A 20379-nucleotide genomic window follows, 5' to 3' on the forward strand; every position below is an offset into this window, starting at 1 on the left:
ACTCGGGCTAGGGTTAGGGCTGGACCTGAGGGATGGATCAAAGCAGTACTTTTACTGTACAACCAGAGTTGGGATCCCTTTGCTGCTGGTGGGTGAGTTAGTCTGAGGGTTAGAGTTAGGACTCGGGCTAGGGTTAGGGCTGGACCTGAGGGATGGATCAAAGCAGTACTTTTACTGTACCTCCAGAGTTGGGATCCCTTTGCTGCTGGTGGGTGAGTTAGTCTGAGGGTTAGAGTTAGGACTCGGGCTAGGGTTAGGGCTGGACCTGAGGGATGGATCAAAGCAGTACTTTTACTGTACAACCAGAGTTGGGATCCCTTTGCTGCTGGTGGGTGAGTTAGTCTGAGGGTTAGAGTTAGGACTCGGGCTAGGGTTAGGGCTGGACCTGAGGGATGGATCAAAGCAGTACTTTTACTGTACCTCCAGAGTTGGGATCCCTTTGCTGCTGGTGGGTGAGTTAGTCTGAGGGTTAGAGTTAGGACTCGGGCTAGGGTTAGGGCTGGACCTGAGGGATGGATCAAAGCAGTACTTTTACTGTACAACCAGAGTTGGGATCCCTTTGCTGCTGGTGGGTGAGTTAGTCTGAGGGTTAGAGTTAGGACTCGGGCTAGGGTTAGGGCTGGACCTGAGGGATGGATCAAAGCAGTACTTTTACTGTACCTCCAGAGTTGGGATCCCTTTGCTGCTGGTGGGTGAGTTAGTCTGAGGGTTAGAGTTAGGACTCGGGCTAGGGTTAGGGCTGGACCTGAGGGATGGATCAAAGCAGTCCTTTTTTGTACCTCCAGAGTTGGGATCCCTTTGCTGCTGGTGGGTGAGTTAGTCTGAGGGTTAGAGTTAGGACTCGGGCTAGGGTTAGGGCTGGACCTGAGGGATGGATCAAAGCAGTACTTTTACTGTACCTCCAGAGTTGGGATCCCTTTGCTGCTGGTGGGTGAGTTAGTCTGAGGGTTAGAGTTAGGACTCGGGCTAGGGTTAGGGCTGGACCTGAGGGATGGATCAAAGCAGTCCTTTTTTGTACCTCCAGAGTTGGGATCCCTTTGCTGCTGGTGGGTGAGTTAGTCTGAGGGTTAGAGTTAGGACTCGGGCTAGGGTTAGGGCTGGACCTGAGGGATGGATCAAAGCAGTACTTTTACTGTACAACCAGAGTTGGGATCCCTTTGCTGCTGGTGGGTGAGTTAGTCTGAGGGTTAGAGTTAGGACTCGGACTAGGGTTAGGGCTGGACCTGAGGGATGGATCAAAGCAGTACTTTTACTGTACCTCCAGAGTTGGGATCCCTTTGCTGCTGGTGGGTGAGTTAGTCTGAGGTTTAGAGTTAGGACTCGGACTAGGGTTAGGGCTGGACCTGAGGGATGGATCAAAGCAGTACTTTTACTGTACCTCCAGAGTTGGGATCCCTTTGCTGCCGGTGGGTGAGTTAGTCTGAGGGTTAGAGTTAGGACTCGGACTAGGGTTAGGGCTGGACCTGAGGGATGGATCAAAGCAGTACTTTTACTGTACAACCAGAGTTGGGATCCCTTTGCTGCCGGTGGGTGAGTTAGTCTGAGGTTTAGAGTTAGGACTCGGGCTAGGGTTAGGGCTGGACCTGAGGGATGGATCAAAGCAGTACTTTTACTGTACCTCCAGAGTTGGGATCCCTTTGCTGCTGGTGGGTGAGTTAGTCTGAGGTTTAGAGTTAGGACTCGGACTAGGGTTAGGGCTGGACCTGAGGGATGGATCAAAGCAGTACTTTTACTGTACCTCCAGAGTTGGGATCCCTTTGCTGCCGGTGGGTGAGTTAGTCTGAGGGTTAGAGTTAGGACTCGGACTAGGGTTAGGGCTGGACCTGAGGGATGGATCAAAGCAGTACTTTTACTGTACAACCAGAGTTGGGATCCCTTTGCTGCCGGTGGGTGAGTTAGTCTGAGGTTTAGAGTTAGGACTCGGGCTAGGGTTAGGGCTGGACCTGAGGGATGGATCAAAGCAGTACTTTTACTGTACCTCCAGAGTTGGAACCCCCTTGATGCTGGCGGGAGTAGGGTAGTCTTTGAGGGGGCGCTCTTCGTCCAGGAAGCCAGACTTGCGGCCCTCCACAGCGGGCTGAAACAGGCCATAGTTCAGCACGTCCCTCAACGTCTGGGTCAGTGTACACAGGATCTGCTGTTTAGCAACCCATACGGTGGCCTCGGGTTTAAACCTCATACATGTCTGCTCCAAAACAAAGACAAGATATGCAAAGATCATGCTAACATTACCAAACCTGGAGTTTAAACATACATTTCTGCTCCAAAACATTAGAGGACAGGTGGCGTTGGGTTTAAAAAGCATACATTTCTGCTTCTAACACACACATGCAGATGTTCCATGCTGGCAGCAGGTGGTAACAGATGGACCTGGACAAACAATAGCACACGTCTCACTGCCAGTGAGACAATGGCTGTGAATATAGTATTATATTTACAGTAGAATAGACTAGGAAGTCCTGTATAGAACAGTATGGAAATGTCTACGAATGATATTCTGTTTCAGTAATTAGCTAGCCTCTTCCCAAAAGAAGCTGGACAAAAAAATGAGCATTCCATATTCATGAAGTCATTTGGCAGAGGTGCGCACTACACAGTATTGGTGGAAGGAAACAATAACTGGAATTAGCTCAATCAATTAGTGAGGATTATAGCAATGGATTATGCTGTTATCCAGAAAATCCTAGTGGGTTTAATATGAGAGTGCATGTTCATTTCTGATAAGGAATTTGGAAAAACAACAGCACTTCTTCTCAGCAAGAAAATATGTGTTTTGTGGCTGAATAACCAAGCTACCAATTTTCAATTGCTTTCTTTCTCCCTCTGACATACAGAGCCTTCAGAAAGTATGCAATATGCCTCCACTTATTCCACATGTTGTTGTGTTACAGCCTGAATTCAAAATGGATTAAATGATACATTTTGACACCCATCTACACCCAATGCCCCATAACGACAACGTAAAAACGTGTTTTTAGAGGAATGTCGCAATGTATTGAAAAGGAAATATAGAATATATATCTCATGTATGTAAGTATTCACACCCCTGAGTCAATACTTTGTAGAAGCACCTTTAGCAGCGATTACAGCTGTGTGTCTTTCTGGGTAAATCTCTAAGAGCTTTCCACACCCGGATTATGCAACATTTGCCCATGATCCTTTTCAGATCATTACTAGACAACTATTTTCATGTCTTGCCATAGATATTCAAGTAGATTTAAGTCAAAGCTGTAACTCAGCCATTTAGGAACATTCACTGTCTTCTTGGTAAGAAACTCCAGTGTAGATTTGGCCTTGTGTTTTACGTTATTGTTCTGCTGAAAGGTAAATTAATCTACCAGTGTCTTCACCATGCTCAAAGGGACATTCAATGTCTGCTTTTTATTTTATTTTTTACCCATCTACCAATAGGTTCCCTTCCTTGAGAGGCATTGGAAAACCTCCCTGGTCTCTGTGGTTGATTCTGTGTTTGAAATTCACTGCTCGACTGGGGGACCTTAAAGATAACTGTATGTGTGCGATACAGAGATGAGGTAGTCATTCAAAAAACATGTTAAATAACATTATCGCACACAGAGTGTGTCCATGCCATGCATTGGGTGACTTGCTAAACACATTTTTACTCCTGAACCTATTTAGGCTTGCCACAACAAAGGGGTTGAATACTTATTAACTCAATAACATCTCTGCTTTTCAGTTTTTTATTAATTTGTAAACAAATAAAACAAAAAAAAAAATCATAATTCCACTCTGACACTATGGAGTATTGTGTGTAGGACAGTGGAATAAAAACTCAATTTCATCCATAATCAGTCTGTAACACAACAAAATGTGGAAAAAGTCACGGGGTGTGAATACTTTCTGAAGGCACTGTATCTATCTAATTGCTTGGCTGAGAACAGTCTGACTTTCAGTTTATACATTATACAGTACATAGCAATTGTAGGTTGGCGTAAATATCCCACGATTGCTATGACCTCGTTTTTTTTTTACAGCTTTGTGCTTTACTTACAATTTTACTAGCCTAGGGTTCAGTCTTTCATATAAGCAAAACGCAGTAACAAACTGCAGAAACAACTACCGGTATGTCGTAATTCCAACCAGCATGAAGCATCCCAATTATTTTTCTACTCTCATTAGCACTGATTTCGCAGATAGCTGCTGTTTTTTTTAAAAGATGTTTTACTTGTAATGATTGTGATGTGGTCGTTGTTCCACACCTGGCCATGATTACAGACACCTGTGTGTGTCCTTCCAAACGATATAAACTAGTGACCTGCAGTGTTTGTCATTATACCCTGATGAAGACAGCTTGTCTGTCGAAATGTTGGTTATTAAATGATTGCTTTTGAGCTCATAGTGTGAGGCTCTCCTTTTCTTTTTCAAGTTTCTTCATTGTTTGAACTATTTTAGTCGAATGCACTGATTGTATGTCACTCTGGATAAGGCTGTCTACTAAATGACTAATATGAAAACTCATATTAATTACTAATACTCATGGATTGCTGTCGGTCAGTTATGACAACACAAATGGAAAGTGAAAAGTGCTTATGTTTTGACTTCGAACTGGATTTAGATAGCATATTCCTGCAGTATGATAAGAAAAACAGTTTAATGAGACAGAAGTGTATACTCACAGACTGCTGCAGGTCAGGGATGACCACACAGAAGACCAGTGACTCCCTGCGGGCGGCCTTATCCTTCTCTGCCCTCCTGTCGGTCCTTCTGCTGGCCCTTTCCCCGCCAGGTCCTCCATGGCCAGCCTCCTCCTTGGAGCTGTCTGTCTCAAAACCTCCAGACCCGTCAGAGACACTCTGGGCCATTTCTTCCTCACTGGACGTAGGACTCCGAGGCATGATTGTCTACTGGAGAGAAGAGACAGTGCTACTCAGTGTACATTATACAGTATATACTACTAACACACATACAGTTGAAGTCGGATCAGTCTTTCACAATTCCTGATATTTAATCACAGTAAAACATTCCCTGTCTTAGTCAGTTAGGATCAACACTTTATTTTAAGAATGTGAAACATCAGAATAATAGTAGAGAGAATGATTTATTTCAGCTTTTATTTCTTTCATCACATTCACAGTGGGTCAGAAGTTTACATACTCTCAATTAGTATTTGGTAGCACTGCCTTTAAATGATTTAACTTGGGTCAAAAGTTCCGGGTAGCCTTCCACAAGCTTCCCACAATAAGTTGGGTGAATTTTGGCCCATTCCTCCTGACAGAGCTGATGTAACTGAGTCAGGTTTGTAGGCCTCTTTGCTCGCACACTCTTTTTCAGTTCTGCCCGCACATTTTCTATAGGAATGAGGTCAGGGCTTTGTGATGGCCACTCCAATACCTTGACTTCGTTGTCCTTAAGCCATTTTGCCACAAATTTGGAAGTATGCTTGGGGTCATTGTCCATTTGGAAGACCCATTTGCAACCAAGCTTTAACTTCCTGACTGATGTCTTGAGATGCAGCTTCAATACATCCACATAATTATCCTGCCTCGTGATGCCATCTATTTTGTGAAGTGCACCAGTCCCTCCTGCTGCAAAGCACCCCCACAACATGATGCTGCCACCCCCGTGCTTCACGGTTGGGATGGTGTTCTTCGGCTTGCAGGCCTCCCCCTTTTTCCTCCTAACATAACGATGGTCATTATGGCCAAACAGTTCTATTTTTGTTTCATCAGACCAGAGGACATTTCCTCAAAAAGTACGATCTTTGTCCCCATGTGCAGCTGCAAACCGTAGGCTGGCTTTTTTCTGGCGGTTTTGGAGCAGTGGCTTCTTCCTTGCTGAGCGGCCTTTCAGGTTATTTCGATATAGGACTCATTTTACTGTGGATATAGATACATTTGTACCTGTTTCCTCCAGCATCTTCACAAGGTCCTTTGCTGTTGTTCAGGAATTGATTTGCACTTTTCGCACCAAAGTACGTCCATCTCTAGGAGACAGGACACATCTCCTTCCTAAGCGGTATGACGGCTGCGTGGTCCCATGGTGTTTATACTAGCGTACTATTGTTTGTACAGATGGACGTGGTACCTTCAGGCGTTTTCAAATTGCTCCCAAGGATGAACCAGACCTGTGGAGGTCTACAATTGTTTTTCTTGGCTGATTTATTTTGATTTTCCCATGATGTCAAGCAAAGAGGCACTAATTTTGAAGGTAGGCCTTGAAATACATCCACAGGTACACCTCCAATTGACTCAGATGATGTCAATTAGCCTATAAGCATAATTTTCAGGAATTTTCCAAGCTGTTCAAAGGCACAGTCAACTTAGTGTATGTAAACTTCTGACCCACTGGAATTGTGATACAGTGAATTCTAACTGAAATAATCTGTCTGTAAAAACTGTTGGAAAACTGACTTTTGTCATGCACAAAGTAGATGTCCTAACCGACTTGCCAAAACTATAGTTTGTTCACAAGAAATTTGTGGAGTGGTTGAAAAAAAAGAGTTTTAATGACTCCAACCAAAGTGTATGTAAACCTCCGACTTCAACTGTACAAGCACTGAAGGTCTGGCTACGAGGCATGCTGGACTCTACTGTGGTCGGGCTAGGGATAGAGGACACAGTGTTATAGGGCTTCATTATACTGTAACCGACCCCAGATACACACACATTGACACAGTGTACTTCACACATAAAAGACTAACACACAGAAACACACACACACACGCCACCTCTGGACTCAACGTTGCGCTTCGAGGTATGATACCGTAGGAGAGAATAGAGGTGAGAAGAGGGAGGAGAAAATAAATATTACACAGTGTACTTTATACACATGTACACGCACAAAAGTTCTGGTCCATCTCCTCCTCACTGGACATTAGGCAACGAGGAATGATAGCCTACTGGTCAGGCCAGCAAGAGAAAAAGAGGAGAGGAGCGAGAGAGGGAGTGAATGGAGGACACAGTGTTACCTAGAAATCTGTACAATTACAGACACAGATACACATACAAACACAGTGTACTTCCCACACAGACACATGCACACAACGTCGCACACACAACGTTGCACGCACACACACATTGCACGCGCACACACACACACACACACACACACACACACACACACACACACACACACACACACACACACACACACACACACACACACACACACACACACACACACACACAGTGGAGTATCTCCTTCTCACTGGACGTCAGGCCTGATATCGGACTGTGGTTGGGGGAGGGAGAAGAGAGAGGAGAGATGAGAGAGGAGAGAAGAGACAGGGTCACCCAGATCCATACATTTATTACAACGTCACACGCACACATACAAACAGGACTGTGATAATGCTATATCCCAATTATCTTTCTTTACTCCCAAAGTGTGCACCTGTTCACTTCCCTTCACTGAAATGAAAGGAATTTACTGGAATAAGAAATAAGGCGGAAACCTCCACTCACCCATGTCTCCACCAATCCAATGCTTTCAGATTTGTGGGAAGTAGTGAACGAGTGAGTGCACACTGCAGGAGAAAGTGTCAATTGTCCAGAGACGATTTTTAAGAATTGTTCAGCAGTCTAATGGCTTGGCGGTAGAAGCTGTTGAGGAGCCGTTGGTCCTAGACTTGGTGCTCCGGTACCGCTTGCAGTAAGGTAGCAGAGAAAACAGTCTGGAACTTGGGTGACTGGAGTCTCTGCCAATTTTATGGGCTTACCTCTGACACTGCCTATTATATAAGTCCTGGATGGCAGGAAGCTTGGCCCCAGTGATGTACTGAGCCGATTGCACTACCCTCTCTAGCGCCTTACGGACAGATGCCGAGCAGTTGCCATACCAGGCGGTGATGTAACCGGTCAGGATGCTCTCGATGGTGCAGCTGTAGAATCTTTTGACGATCAGGGGACCCATGCCAAAAAATAATTGTCTCCTGAGGGGAAAAAGGTTTTGTCGTGCCCTCTTCACGACTGTCTTGGTATGTTTGGACCATTATAGTTTGTTGGTGATGTGGACACCAAGGAACTTGAAACTCTCGACCCGCTCCACTACAGCCCCATTGATGTTAATGGGGGCCTGTTCGGCCCACCTTTTCCTCTAGTCCACGATCAGCTCCTTTGTCTTGCTCACATTAAGTGAGAGGTTGATGTCCTGGCACCACACGGACAGTTCTCTGACCTCCTCCCTATAGGCCATCTCATTGTTGTCAGTGATCAGGACTACCACTGTTGTGTCATCAGCAAACTTAATGATGGTGTTGGAGTCATGTTTGGCCATGCAGTCGTGGGTGAACAGGGAATATAGGAGGGGACTAAGTACACACCCTTGTGGGGCCCCAGTGTTAAGGATCAGCGTGGCAGACGTGATGTTGCCTACTCTTACCACCTGGGGACAGCCCGTCAGGAAGTCCAGGATCCAGTTGCAGAGGGAGGTGTTTAGTCCCAGAGTCCTTAGCTTAGTGAGCTTAGTGATGAGCTTCGTGGGCACTATGGTGTTGAACGCTGAGCTGTAGTCAATGAATAGCATTCTCACATATGTGTTCCTTTTGTCCAGGTGAGAAAGGGCAGTGTGGAGTGCGATTGAGATTGGATCTGTTGGGGCGGTATGCGAATTGGAGTGGGTCTCGGTTGTTTGGGAGGATGCTGTTGATGTGAGCCATGGCCAGCCTTTCAAAGCACTTCATGGCTACCGACGTGAGTGCCACGGGGCGCTAATCATTTAGGCAGGTTACCTTCGCTTCCTTAGGCACAGGGACTATGGTGGTCTGCTTGAAACATGTAGATATTACAGACTTGATCAGGGAGAGGTTGAAAATGTCAGTGAAGACACTTGACAGTTGGTCCGCGCATGCTTTGAGTAGAAGTCCTGGTAATCTGGCCCAGCGGCTTTGTGAATGTTAACGTGTTTAAAGGGTTTGTTCACATCAGGTACCGAGAGCGTTATCACAGCTATCCAGAACAGCTGGTGCTCTCATGCATGCTTCATCATTGCTTACCTCAAAGCTAGCATAAAAAGGCATTTAGCTCGTCTGGTAGGCTCGTGTCACTGGGCAGCTCGCGTCTGGGTTTCCCTTTGTACTGCGTCATAGTTTTCAAGCCCTGCCTCATTCGATGAGCATCAGAGCCGGTGTAGTAGGATTCAATCTTAATCTTAATCTTGTATTTACACTTTGCTTGTTTGATGGTTCGTCTGTGGGCATAGCGAAATTTCTTATAAGCGTCCATATTAGTCTCCCGCTCCTTGAAAGCAGCAGCTCTAGCCTTTAGCTCGATGCAGATGTTGCCTGTAATCCATGGCTGGTTGGGAAATGTACATACAGTCACTGCGGGCACGACATCATCGATGCATTTATTGATGAAGCCGATGTCTGAGGTGGTGTATTCCTCAAATGCTATTAGATGAATCCCAGAACATATTCCAGTCTGTGCTAGCAAAACAGTCCTGTAGTTTAGCATCCGCGTATTCTGACCACTTCCGTATTAAGCGAGTCACTGGTACTTCCTGCTTTAGTTTTTGCCTGTAAGCAGGAATCAGGAGGATAGAATTATGGTCAGATTTGCCAAATGGGGGGCGGGGGTGAGCTTTGTATGCATCTCTGTGTGTGGAGTAAAGGTGGTCTAGAATTTTGTTTTCCGTGGTTGCAGGTAAAAATGTGGTAAAACTGATTTAAGCTTGCCTGCATTAAAGTCCCCGGCCACTAGGAGCGCCGCTTCTGGGTGAGCATTTTCTTCTTTGCTTATGACCTTATAGAGTTGGTTGAGAGCGGTCTTAGTGCCAGCTTCGTTCAGTTGTGGCAAATAGATGGCTACTAATAACACAGATGAGAATTCTCTTGGTAGATAGTGTGCTCGACAGCTTATCATAAGGTACTCTACCACAGACGAGCAATACCTCGAGACTTCTTTAATATTAGACATCGCGCACCAGCTGTTATTGACAAAAAGACACACACCCCCACCCCTCGTCTTACTAGAGGTAGCGCCTCTGTTCTGCCGGTGAATGGAATATCCCGCCAGCTCTATGTTGTCCATTTCGTCGTTCAGCCACGTCTCAGTGAAACATAAGATGTTACAGTTTTTAATGTCCCGTAGGATAATCTTAATAGTAGGTCATCAATTTTATTTTGCAAAGGCTGCACATTAGCTAGAAGAATGGAAGGCATTGGGAGTTTGCTCGCTCGCCTCCGGAATCTCAGAAGGATCCCCAATCTACGCAAAAGGTGTGGATCTGGGCCTGTTCCAGTGAAAGCAGGATATCCTTCTCGTCGGACTCATTAAAGGAAAAATCTTTTGGACATACTTTAGCGAGAATGAAGCCTCTTCCTCTATGGTTCACACACACACCAAGCCCCTCTCCCTGCCTCTTATGCCAACAAAGTTGAGAGATCTTCCTCTCCTACAAGTGGATTCAACTATTTCAGCTATTTGCATTTGAGGTTTGGTCAAACAGAATCGGTCATAAGAACACCAAAACACATTGAGCATTTTTTTTAAACTTTAAGAGTAGTTAACTCTTCTAACGATGCCCTTTTTACGTCTCAACTACTAAAATTGTGCGCAGAGCAGACACTACTGAAGCGAGAGTATTAATGAGCATTAATTCTGGAAAATGAATGTCCAGTTTGTTGTGCACAGCATTGGGGTACCACGTACCGCTAGCAGCATTTTATCCAAAGACTGCTATACTAGCAGTCTGTTTTATAAATGTGCAATAAGCATAAAACACAATTGTATAAGGAATTGGCAACTCGTTCTCATTCTGAGAAATGAGGTAGGTCATTTGATTTCAACATCTGAACAAAGTGGACAGGCTAACATGCCTTTAAAACAGTTGGAGACAGACTGAAGGGTGTTTTCATAACAATTCAACTGTTCAACCTTGTTAGCTAGCAAATAGATCCAAGTTTACTATACTTGAAATATAAAGATTAGCTGGCTAATCCCTAGCACGTGGGCTTGAGAGATTGTTGATGAGACCTGTGTCTATAGCCTAACACCTGCTTCAAGATGTTAGTCATTATTAGTCAATGTGGTTCTAGTTTAATTCTTAACAAAAAGAGCATTTTCAAAGACAGACTTGAAAGCCAGATTAGTGATTATTGCAACACCAAAAAAGCAGGTTCAACTATCTTGATAAAATAAAATAAATTATTAGTGGGTCTTATGGCTGTGGAAGGCTTACAGTGCATTCAAAAAGTACTCAGACCCCTTCACTTTTTCCACATTTTGTTACAGCCTTATTCTAAAATGGATAAATCAATCTAAACATTAAATGACAACGCGAAAACAGATTTTTAGAAATATTAGCAAATACAAAAACATTCAGACCCTTTGCTATGAGACTTGAAATTGAGCTCAGATGCATCCTGTTTCCATTGATCATCCTTGAGATGTCTCTACAACTTGATTGGAGTCCACCTGTGATAAATTCAATTGACTGGACATGACTTGTAAATGCACACACCTGTCTATATAATGTCCCACAGTTGACAGGACATGTCAGAGCAAAAAGCATGTAATGAGGTCAAAATAATTGTCTGCAGAGCTCCAAGACAGGATTGAGTCGAGGCTCAGATCTGGGGAAGGGTACCAAAACATTTCTGCAGCATTGAAGGTCCCCAATACACAGTGACCTCTATCATTCTTAAATGGAAGACCACCAAGACTCTTCCTAGAGCTGGCTGCCCGGCAAAACTGAGCAATCGGGGGAGAAGAGCAGAGTGACTATGGGGTTCTTGGTCATCTCCCTGATCAAGAGCTCCAAAGTACCTCTGTGAAGATGGGAGAATCTTCCATAAGGACAACCATCTCTGCAGCACTCCACCAATCAGGCCGTTATGGTAGAGTTGCCAGACGGAAGCCACTCCTCAGTAAAAGGCACATGATAGCCCGCTTGGAGTTTGTCAAAATGCACCGAAAGGACTCTCAGACCATGAGAAACAAGATTCTCTGGTCCGATGAAACCAAGATTGAACTCTTTGGCCTGAATGCCAAGCGTCACATCTGGAGGAAACCTGGCACCATCCCTATGGTGAAGTACGGTGGTGGCAGCATCATGCTGTGGGGATGTTTTTCAGCTGCAGGAACTGGGAGACTAGTCAGGATCGAGGGAAGGATGAGTGAAGCAAAGTACAGAGAGATCCTTGATGAAAAGCTTCTCCAGAGCGCTCAGGACATCAGACTGGGGCGAAGGTTCACCTTCCCACAGGACAACGACCTTAAGCACACAGCCAAGACAATGCAGGAGTGGCTTCGGGACAAGTCTCTGAATGTCCTTGAGTGGCCCAGCCAGAGCCCGGACTTGAACCCAATTGAACATCTCTGGAGAGACCTGAAAATATCTGTGCAGCAACGCTCCCCATCCAACCTGACAGAGCTTGAGAGAATCTGCAGAGAAGAATGGGAGAAACTCCAAAAATACAGGTGTGCCTATCTTGTAGCGCCATACCCAAGAAGACTTGAGGCTGTAATTGGTGCCAAAGGTGCATCAACAAAGGGTCTAAATAGTTACGTTAAATGTGTAATACATTGGCACATTTTTTTTGCTTTGTCATTATTGAGTATAGATTGCATAGATTGATGAGGGAAAAACTATTTTATCCATTTTAGAATAAGGCTGTAACGTAACAAAATGTGGAAAAAGGGATCTGAATACTTTCCGAATGCACTGTATAGCCTTTGTATCACTTCACAAGCCCTGAACTCATTCGATTATTGATGACTGTTTTGAAATTGAGTGTTTTTGACCTTTAATTGTACAACGTTTATCTAGACAAACTAACTCAGAGCATACCCTGGCCAGCTGGCAAGTGTCTTCACTGACATTTTAGAAATGCCCGAAGCGCACTCTGGCATTCCAGATTGAATTTACGAACACACCCGATGTCATAAAACGTCTAGCTAGTAATTTGTTATGCTAACAAGCTAGCAAGAGGTTGCATAGCAACAGCATCAATGTCCGGTAGACATGAGTAGCGCTACGCTAGTATGATCAACTGAAAGGATACCGTTTGCTACAGTATACTGTATTGTTTTGCACACTTTGTACAAAATAATACAATGCAATACTACAGGATATTTCTTATCGTAGCTCTTTATTAGCTAGCTTTAACTGGCATGTTCACGTATCGCCAACCAGGATCAAACTGCCCGTGACCTAACCATTTGGGTGGTCTTAACCAATCATAGCACGGTAAAATGCATCCAATTACAATTCAGTATGTTTACACATATGAACATTACATCCCCCTTCTTTTAAAACAAAAGAAAAATGTTTACATATTCTAAGCGTTTCTTTTGAATACATGCTGTGTAGTTTGAACTCAAGGTAAGTAACCATTTATTGCATACTACACCAACTGAATCAACATAGACTCTGTGTCACGACTCCTACCGAAGGTGACTCCCCTTCCTGTTCGGGTGGCGCTCGGCGGTCGTCGTCACCGTCCTACTAGCTGCCTCTGATCCCTTTTCCCCCCTTTCTGTTTATTAGTTGCACCTGTGTTTAGTTTAGGCTAATTGGCTTTATTTACTAGCCGGCCTGCCTGCTGGTTGTGCGGGATTATTTCAGTGTACGTGTGTACACGGCTGTAGGTTGCGGTTGTCCATGTGTTTGTATTTTGCTGGACTGTTTAAGTTCCCCGAGTTTGGGGCATTTGTTTGGGTCGGCATCGTTTCACTGTTGTGCTGCATTAAAAGTAGCGCTACCCTGAACTCTCTGCTTCCTGACTTCTTCCTCCACTACACCCCAGGCGTTACACTCTGAAACAATAATCCAACTTACTGTTACTTTTCAAACAAGGGATTCTCAGCAACTCAGCTTTCACTGTAGAAATAACATCTTAACATTTCAAACAAATACAATACCAAAGCATTTCAAGTGAACTTTCAATAACAAGTTTACAGTCTGGAACTCTTTCAGGGCAGCGATCCGCCTACACCCTTTGACATTTCACAGGCCTAGGACAGCTCTGGGCTTGACCTCTCTTCCTGACCTTGTGCGATATGATGCTGAGCATGCTTCTGTGTCAGTCAACAGTTCTTGTGATGTATGAATGGTGTATGTTGTAATAATAAAAATAATAATATATGCCATTTAGCAGACGCTTTTATCCAAAGCGACTTACAGTCATGTGTGCATACATTCTACGTATGGGTGGTCCCGGGGATCGAACCCACTACCCTGGCGTTACAAGCGCCATGCTCTACCAACTGAGCTGCAGAAGTGCTGTGTGTGTTTAGTCCATCACGCTCTCTTTCAGGGGAACAGTTCATCTCATCGGTGTGTTGTTCTTTTGTGTTCAGTAGGTGACGACGTGGTATGAACGTTCAGTGTCAGCTGGCTGGATGACGACTGTCGGCCTCCAGAGGCCACGCTCCTGGATTCTAACTGACTCTCCGTCGATCAGTGGTGGCAGTGGTCTAGCTGACCTGTCGTAGTATCGCTTTTATTGTTGTTGTCTCTGTACACGTGTTTCATGCATTTCCTTGTAGCTGACGACCTCAGGTTGCAGCTGCTGGTTGCTGCTGGGAAGGATGGAGCGAAGTCTGCAGCTCATCAACAACTGGGCTGGTGATTTGAAGTTGTCAACTGGAGTGTTGCAGTATTCAAGGAGACTGAGGTAGGGGTCTGTCTTGTCTGCTTTTGCTTTGTCCATGAGTGATTTACCAATCTGCACAGATTTTTCAGCAAGGCCATTACTTTGAGGGTAATGTGGGCTTGTGGTGACATGTGTAAACTCCCATGCTTTTGTGAAGGATTCAAACTCAGTTGATTTTTAACAGGGCCCATTGTCAGATATTAAAGTCTCTACAATGCCATGCCTGGCAAACTCTGCTTTCAGCTTGGGTATCACAGCTGCAGATGTGGTGCTGTGAAGCTTGTCGAGTTCTAAGTATCTGCTGCAGTAGTCCACTGTTACAATGTAGTCCTCTTTGTTCCAGGTGGACAGATCGGTTGCCACGACCTGCCAGGGTCGGTCTGGGATACAGTGAGGTAACATTGGCTCTTTGGTGTTTGAGGGGCGTCGTTCAAGACGCGTTTACCAACAATGTCCTCTATTTGTTTGCACATTCAGCGCCAAAACAAAATGTCCCGTGCTCTCTGTCTGCACTTTTCCATGCTCATGTGTCCAGCATGGACCTTTGTCAAAATCTCTTCTCTGAGACTGGTAGGAATAATGATTTTCTCGCCTTTGAAAATTATTCCGTTGATCTGTGATAGTTCATCACAATGGTCCAGAATTCTGAGACGCTGTGAGGGCATTTTCTCCTCTCCTCAGGCCATCCATCCTGTAAGACTTTCCTCAGCTGTGCGAGTTGTGAGTCCTTTTCTGTTTCTGCTTGGATCTCCTTCAGTTTTGTGTCACTAACTGGTAAGTTGCTGTACACAGTGTGCACTTGCATGTCCATGCCTTCACTGAGGCTGCTGTCCTTATAAGTAAGAAACTTCCTGGAGAGTGTGTCTGCGACAGGGATGTCTTTGCCTGGACGGTGAGTAATTGTGAAGTCGTATTTTTGTAGTTGAAGGATCATTCTCTGCAGCCTTGGTGGTTTCCTCATAATTGACCCAAGGGTCTTGTGGACGGATTCCACAATGACTTGTTGTCCATATATGAACTGATGGAAACGTTTACATCCGAACAGTTTGGCGTAGAGCTCCTTTTCGATTTGAGCGTAGTTCATTTCACAGTCTGTGAGAGATTTGGAAGCGTAGCCGATAGGCTTTCCTTCTTGCAATAGCGCTGCACCTAGTCCATACTTCGACGGGTCCACTTGGAATCTGAGCTCTTTGTTGGGGTCGTAGTAGGCAAGGATTGGTCCTGGTTCTCTTGTGATCAATTCTTTCACATTCTGGAAAGCAATGTAGTGTTGCTTGTCCCAGAGAAACTCACTGGACCGCTTTAGCAGTTGACGCAGGGGTGCATTAGCATTGGAGATGCTGGGTGCGAACTTGGCTAAGTAGTTGACCATGCCAAGCACTGGTTCCAGCTCTGCACGGTTCTTTGGTGACTCCATTTATTTTATGGCTGAGATCTTCTGTGGATCTGGCTTGATTCCAGTCGCTGTGAGAAGATGTCCGAAGTAGCTGACCTCTGTACTGTGCTCTTCTCAGGGTTGAGCCGGACTCCTCTCTCGCGGGACCTTTGCAGCATCGCGCTGAGATTTCGGTCGTGCCCCTCTTTGGTTCGCCCATAGACAAGGATGTCATCCACAATGGCCAAAACTCCGTCGAGGCCTTCGTACACTTGGTCGATCTTTCGCTGAAACTCGTCTTGGGCTCAGATAATCCCAAAAGGCAGGCGACGGAACCTGTAGCGTCCAAACGGTGTGTTGAATGTTGTGAGCTTAGATGACTCTTCTGTGAGCTTGATCTAGCGTCCATGACACTGAAGTAGTGTGCTCCCGCTAGCTTGTGTGTGATGCTATCTAGAGACGGTAAAGGGTAATGGGGGCGTTTGATAGCCTTGTTCAAGCCTCTTGGGAGCTTGCCTGTGCGTGGTTTCTCTACCAACACTAATGCGTTTACCCAGTCAGTCGTTTCTGTAAGCTTGGTGACTATGTCAGATTGCTCCATGCTCTCCAACTCTACCTTCAGACAGGCACTGAGAGCAAGGGGAATCTTTCTCGGTGGGTAGACTACAGGGGTTGCGTCTGGGTCAAGGTGAATGGTACATTCTCCTGGGAATAATCCTATTCCCGTAAAAACATCAGCAAACTCCTCCAGTAAATTGTCTGTCTCTACTGGTGCTGTCACTGATAACACTAGCTTGATGAAGTCCATGTCTAAACATGCTTTAAGACCCCAGCACTGCAGGTGCTCTAGTGTCAACAACATAAAAGTCCAACATCATGTCACTTTCCTTGTATTTGCATTTGAAAGTGCATGTGCCTTCTACTGGGAGCTGTTCACCACCATAACTAGTCAGTCTGCGCGTGGTGGGCTGTAGCTCGCACTCAAATGTCTAGCAGTGGTACTTATTCAGAGGAATCATGTTTACTTGTGCACCAGTGTCTAGTTTGAACTTTAGCTCTGTGCCTTGTGTTCCTGTCTCAATGTCAGCAAAGGCTTGCTCTGTCTCAGATATTTGACTTTTCTGTGTCACTGAATCAATAAACAGTTCATCAGCGTTTGACTCTTTGATTGGCATTTCATCTTCACTCACTGTGTGTACTGTTTTTCCACAGTAAGCTCTGCACACTTTTGCAAAGTGATTCCATTATCCACATTTAATACACTGTTTGCCTTAAGCTGGGCAATTTCCTTGTTCGACATGCACTTTGTATCCACAATATCCACATGTTTTGAGTCTGTGTCGCTCTGTTTTGGAGTTATGTCTCTCTCAGTACTAAAACGAGCTCTCTGTGCACCGGTGGTGTGCTTTGATGTCTGCCTGACTGCGTGCACTGCTTGTTCACGTGATGCGCTCGTGCTGCCGCGTGAAATGTCTTTCATCTGAGCCAGTGCTAGCTCGTGAGATCTGGCTATGTCGATAGCTTTATCCAGCGTTACCTCAGACCCAACATTCAAAAGTTTCTCTCTATCTCCCGGTAAGTGTATTCCAAATACAATACGGTCCCTGACCATCTCATCATTGTTTGCATAATCACAGTCTTTCACAAGCAGACGCAGCTCTGTCACAAACTGTTCAAAAGACTCGCTAACTCCCTGTACTTTCTCATGGAATTTGTACCTAGCGAAAATCGTATTGGTCTTCGGCGCAACATATGCTTCAAAATGATCCTAGTATGTTTTCAGTACCTTTCATTCAGCCTCGGTAAGTGTCCATGTGTTGAAAATATCTCTCCCTTTTTCACCGATCCAGAGGAGCAGGTAGCTGCATTTTCCCTCTTCTCCTCTGTCCTTCAGAGGACCCGTGAACATTAGCTCCACATGATGTTTGTACTTACGCCATGCATCGGATAAGTTTTTAGACTCCCAGTCCATTCGAGGTGAAGGAACTCCAGAAAAATGCATCTTTTAAGACCTTTTACTCTGACACCATGTCTTGTTTTGCACACTTTGTACAAAATAATACAATGCGGTACTACAAAATATTTCTTAAGGTAGCTCTTTATTAGCTAGCTATAACTGGCAAGTTCATGTATCCCAACCAGGATCAAACTGCCCATGACCTAACCATTTGGGTGGTCTTAACCAATCATAGCACAGTATGATATGGCGGTAAAATGCATCCAATTACAATTCAGTATGTCTACACATATGAATATTACATATACTAAAATGAACTAATAGTATGTAGCATATAGTCATTAAGTATGTAGTATACAGTATGTTAGTATGGGTATTCGAACAGACTGTCCTCTCTGCTACCGCATGGCAGGCAGTACTGGAGTGCCAATTCTGGGATCAAAAGGCTCCTACACCCAAGCCATAAGACTGAAAAACAGTTCATCAAATGCCTACCCGGACTATTTACATTGACCCCCTTATTTTATTTAACATTTTTTTTGCACTGACTCTCTTGCACAGGCTCGATGTACACTCACTGGACTCACTCACTAACCACACAATCACACATAGTACACTGACACTCCAACACACACACACACACACACAAAACACACACACTTGCATATTGACGCCCTGCACACACACATATACAGTACATTCACATTCCTTCACACTCTTCACATACACCGCTGCTACTCTCTGTTTATTATCTATGCATAGTCACTTTACCCCTACCTACATTAACTCGAGTCACCAGTACCCCCTGCACATTGACTCGGTACTGGCACCCATATTCGTTATTGAAATGTTATCGTGTTACTATTTCTCCTTTAGTTTATTTAGCACGTTTTTCTTACTTACTTTTTAAAACTGTGGACTGTTGGTTAACGTCTCGTTGAGTAAGCATTTCACAGTATAGTCTACACCTGTTGTATTCAGCGCATGTGACAAATACCATTTGATTTGAAAATGCATAATGATGAGTTTGTAGTTGTCAAAAACAGACTTGTCGAAAAGGTTAAAGGTCAGTGGTGAAACGTCACAACTCGGCAACTCGGGTAACAACATTTTCTCTGAGCTTCCCACTTGAAATTACGACTAAGAGCATTCAAGTGAAACTTTCCAGGTGGAACTACGAACTTCCGATAACTTTTTTATTTATTTATATTATTTATTTCACCTTTATTTAACCAGGTAGGCTAGTTGAGAACAAGTTCTCATTTGCAACTGCGACCTGGCCAAGATAAAGCGTAGCAATTCGACACACACAACAACACAGAGTTACACGAGGAATAAACAAAACATACAGTCAATAATACAGTAGAACAAAAGAAAACAAAAAGTCTATATACAGTGAGTGCAAATAATCTTTTTGGAAAAACTGAACATTTGCTATCTAACTGAGAGTCTCCTCATTGAAAACATCCGAAGTTCTTCAAAGGTAAATGATTTTAATTGAATGCTTTTCTTGTTTTTGTGAAAATGTTGCCTGCTGAATGCTAGGCTTAATGCTATGCTAGCTATCAATATTCTTACACAAATGTTTGTTTAGCTATGGTTCAAAAGCATATTTTGAAAATCTGAGATGACAGTGTTGTTAACAAAAGGCTAAGCTTGAGCGCCAATATATTTATTTCATTTCATTTGCGATTTTCATGAATAGTTAACGTTGCGTTATGGTAATGAGCTTGAGGCTATAATTACGATCCCAGATACGGGATTGCTCGTTTCAAGAGGTTAAGGAAATAAATAGGCCATGGTGACAAAGTAATTACAATATAGCAATTAAACACTGGAATGGTAGATCGGCAGAAGATGAATGTGCAAGTAGAGATACTGTGATGCAAAGGAGCTAAATAAATAAATAAATAAATACCAGTATGGGGATGAGGTAGGTAGATAGGTGGGCTGTTTACAGATGGGCTATGTACAGGTGCAGTGATCTGTAAGCTGCTCTGACAGCTGGTACTTAAAGCTAGTGAGGGAGATGTGAGTCTCCAGCTTCAGAATTTGCAATTCGTTCCAGTCATGGGCAGCAGAGAACTGGAAGGAAAGACAACCAAAAGAGGAATTGGCTTTGGGGGTGACCAGTGAGATATACCTGCTGGAGCGCGTGCGATGAGTGGGTGCTGCTATGGTGACCAGTGAGCTGATATAAGGCGGGGCTTTACCTAGCAGAGAATTGTAGATAACCTGTAGCCAGTGGGTTTGGCGACGAGTATGAAGCGAGGGCCAACCAACGAGAGCGTACAGGTCGCAATGGTGGGTAGTGTATGGAGCTTTGGTGACAAAACGGATGGCACTGTGATAGACCGCATCCAGTTTGTTGAGTAGAGTGTTGGAGGCTATTTTATAGATGACATCACCGAAGTCGAGAATCGGTAGGATGGTCAGATTTATGAGGGTATGTTTGGCAGCATGAGTGAAGGATGCTTTGTTGCGATTCTA

General features: G+C 44.4%; 1 protein-coding gene across 1 annotated transcript in view; it reads right to left on the reverse strand.

Moving 5' to 3' along the window:
- The window catches only part of shank2b (SH3 and multiple ankyrin repeat domains 2b), a 180528-nt gene that overhangs the window by 136908 nt on the left and 23241 nt on the right, over positions 1-20379 (reverse strand). Inside the window, exons 4-5 of the mRNA XM_052474714.1 lie at positions 4638-4865; positions 1979-2185 (exon numbers count right to left, since the gene is read on the reverse strand). Coding sequence (XP_052330674.1) covers positions 1979-2185; positions 4638-4856 — 426 coding nt within the window. The 5' untranslated portion in view covers positions 4857-4865. The remainder of the gene's footprint in view (positions 1-1978; positions 2186-4637; positions 4866-20379) is intronic.

Source organism: Oncorhynchus keta, chromosome 22 (assembly GCF_023373465.1).
Source record: "Oncorhynchus keta strain PuntledgeMale-10-30-2019 chromosome 22, Oket_V2, whole genome shotgun sequence".
Taxonomy (NCBI): domain Eukaryota; kingdom Metazoa; phylum Chordata; class Actinopteri; order Salmoniformes; family Salmonidae; genus Oncorhynchus; species Oncorhynchus keta.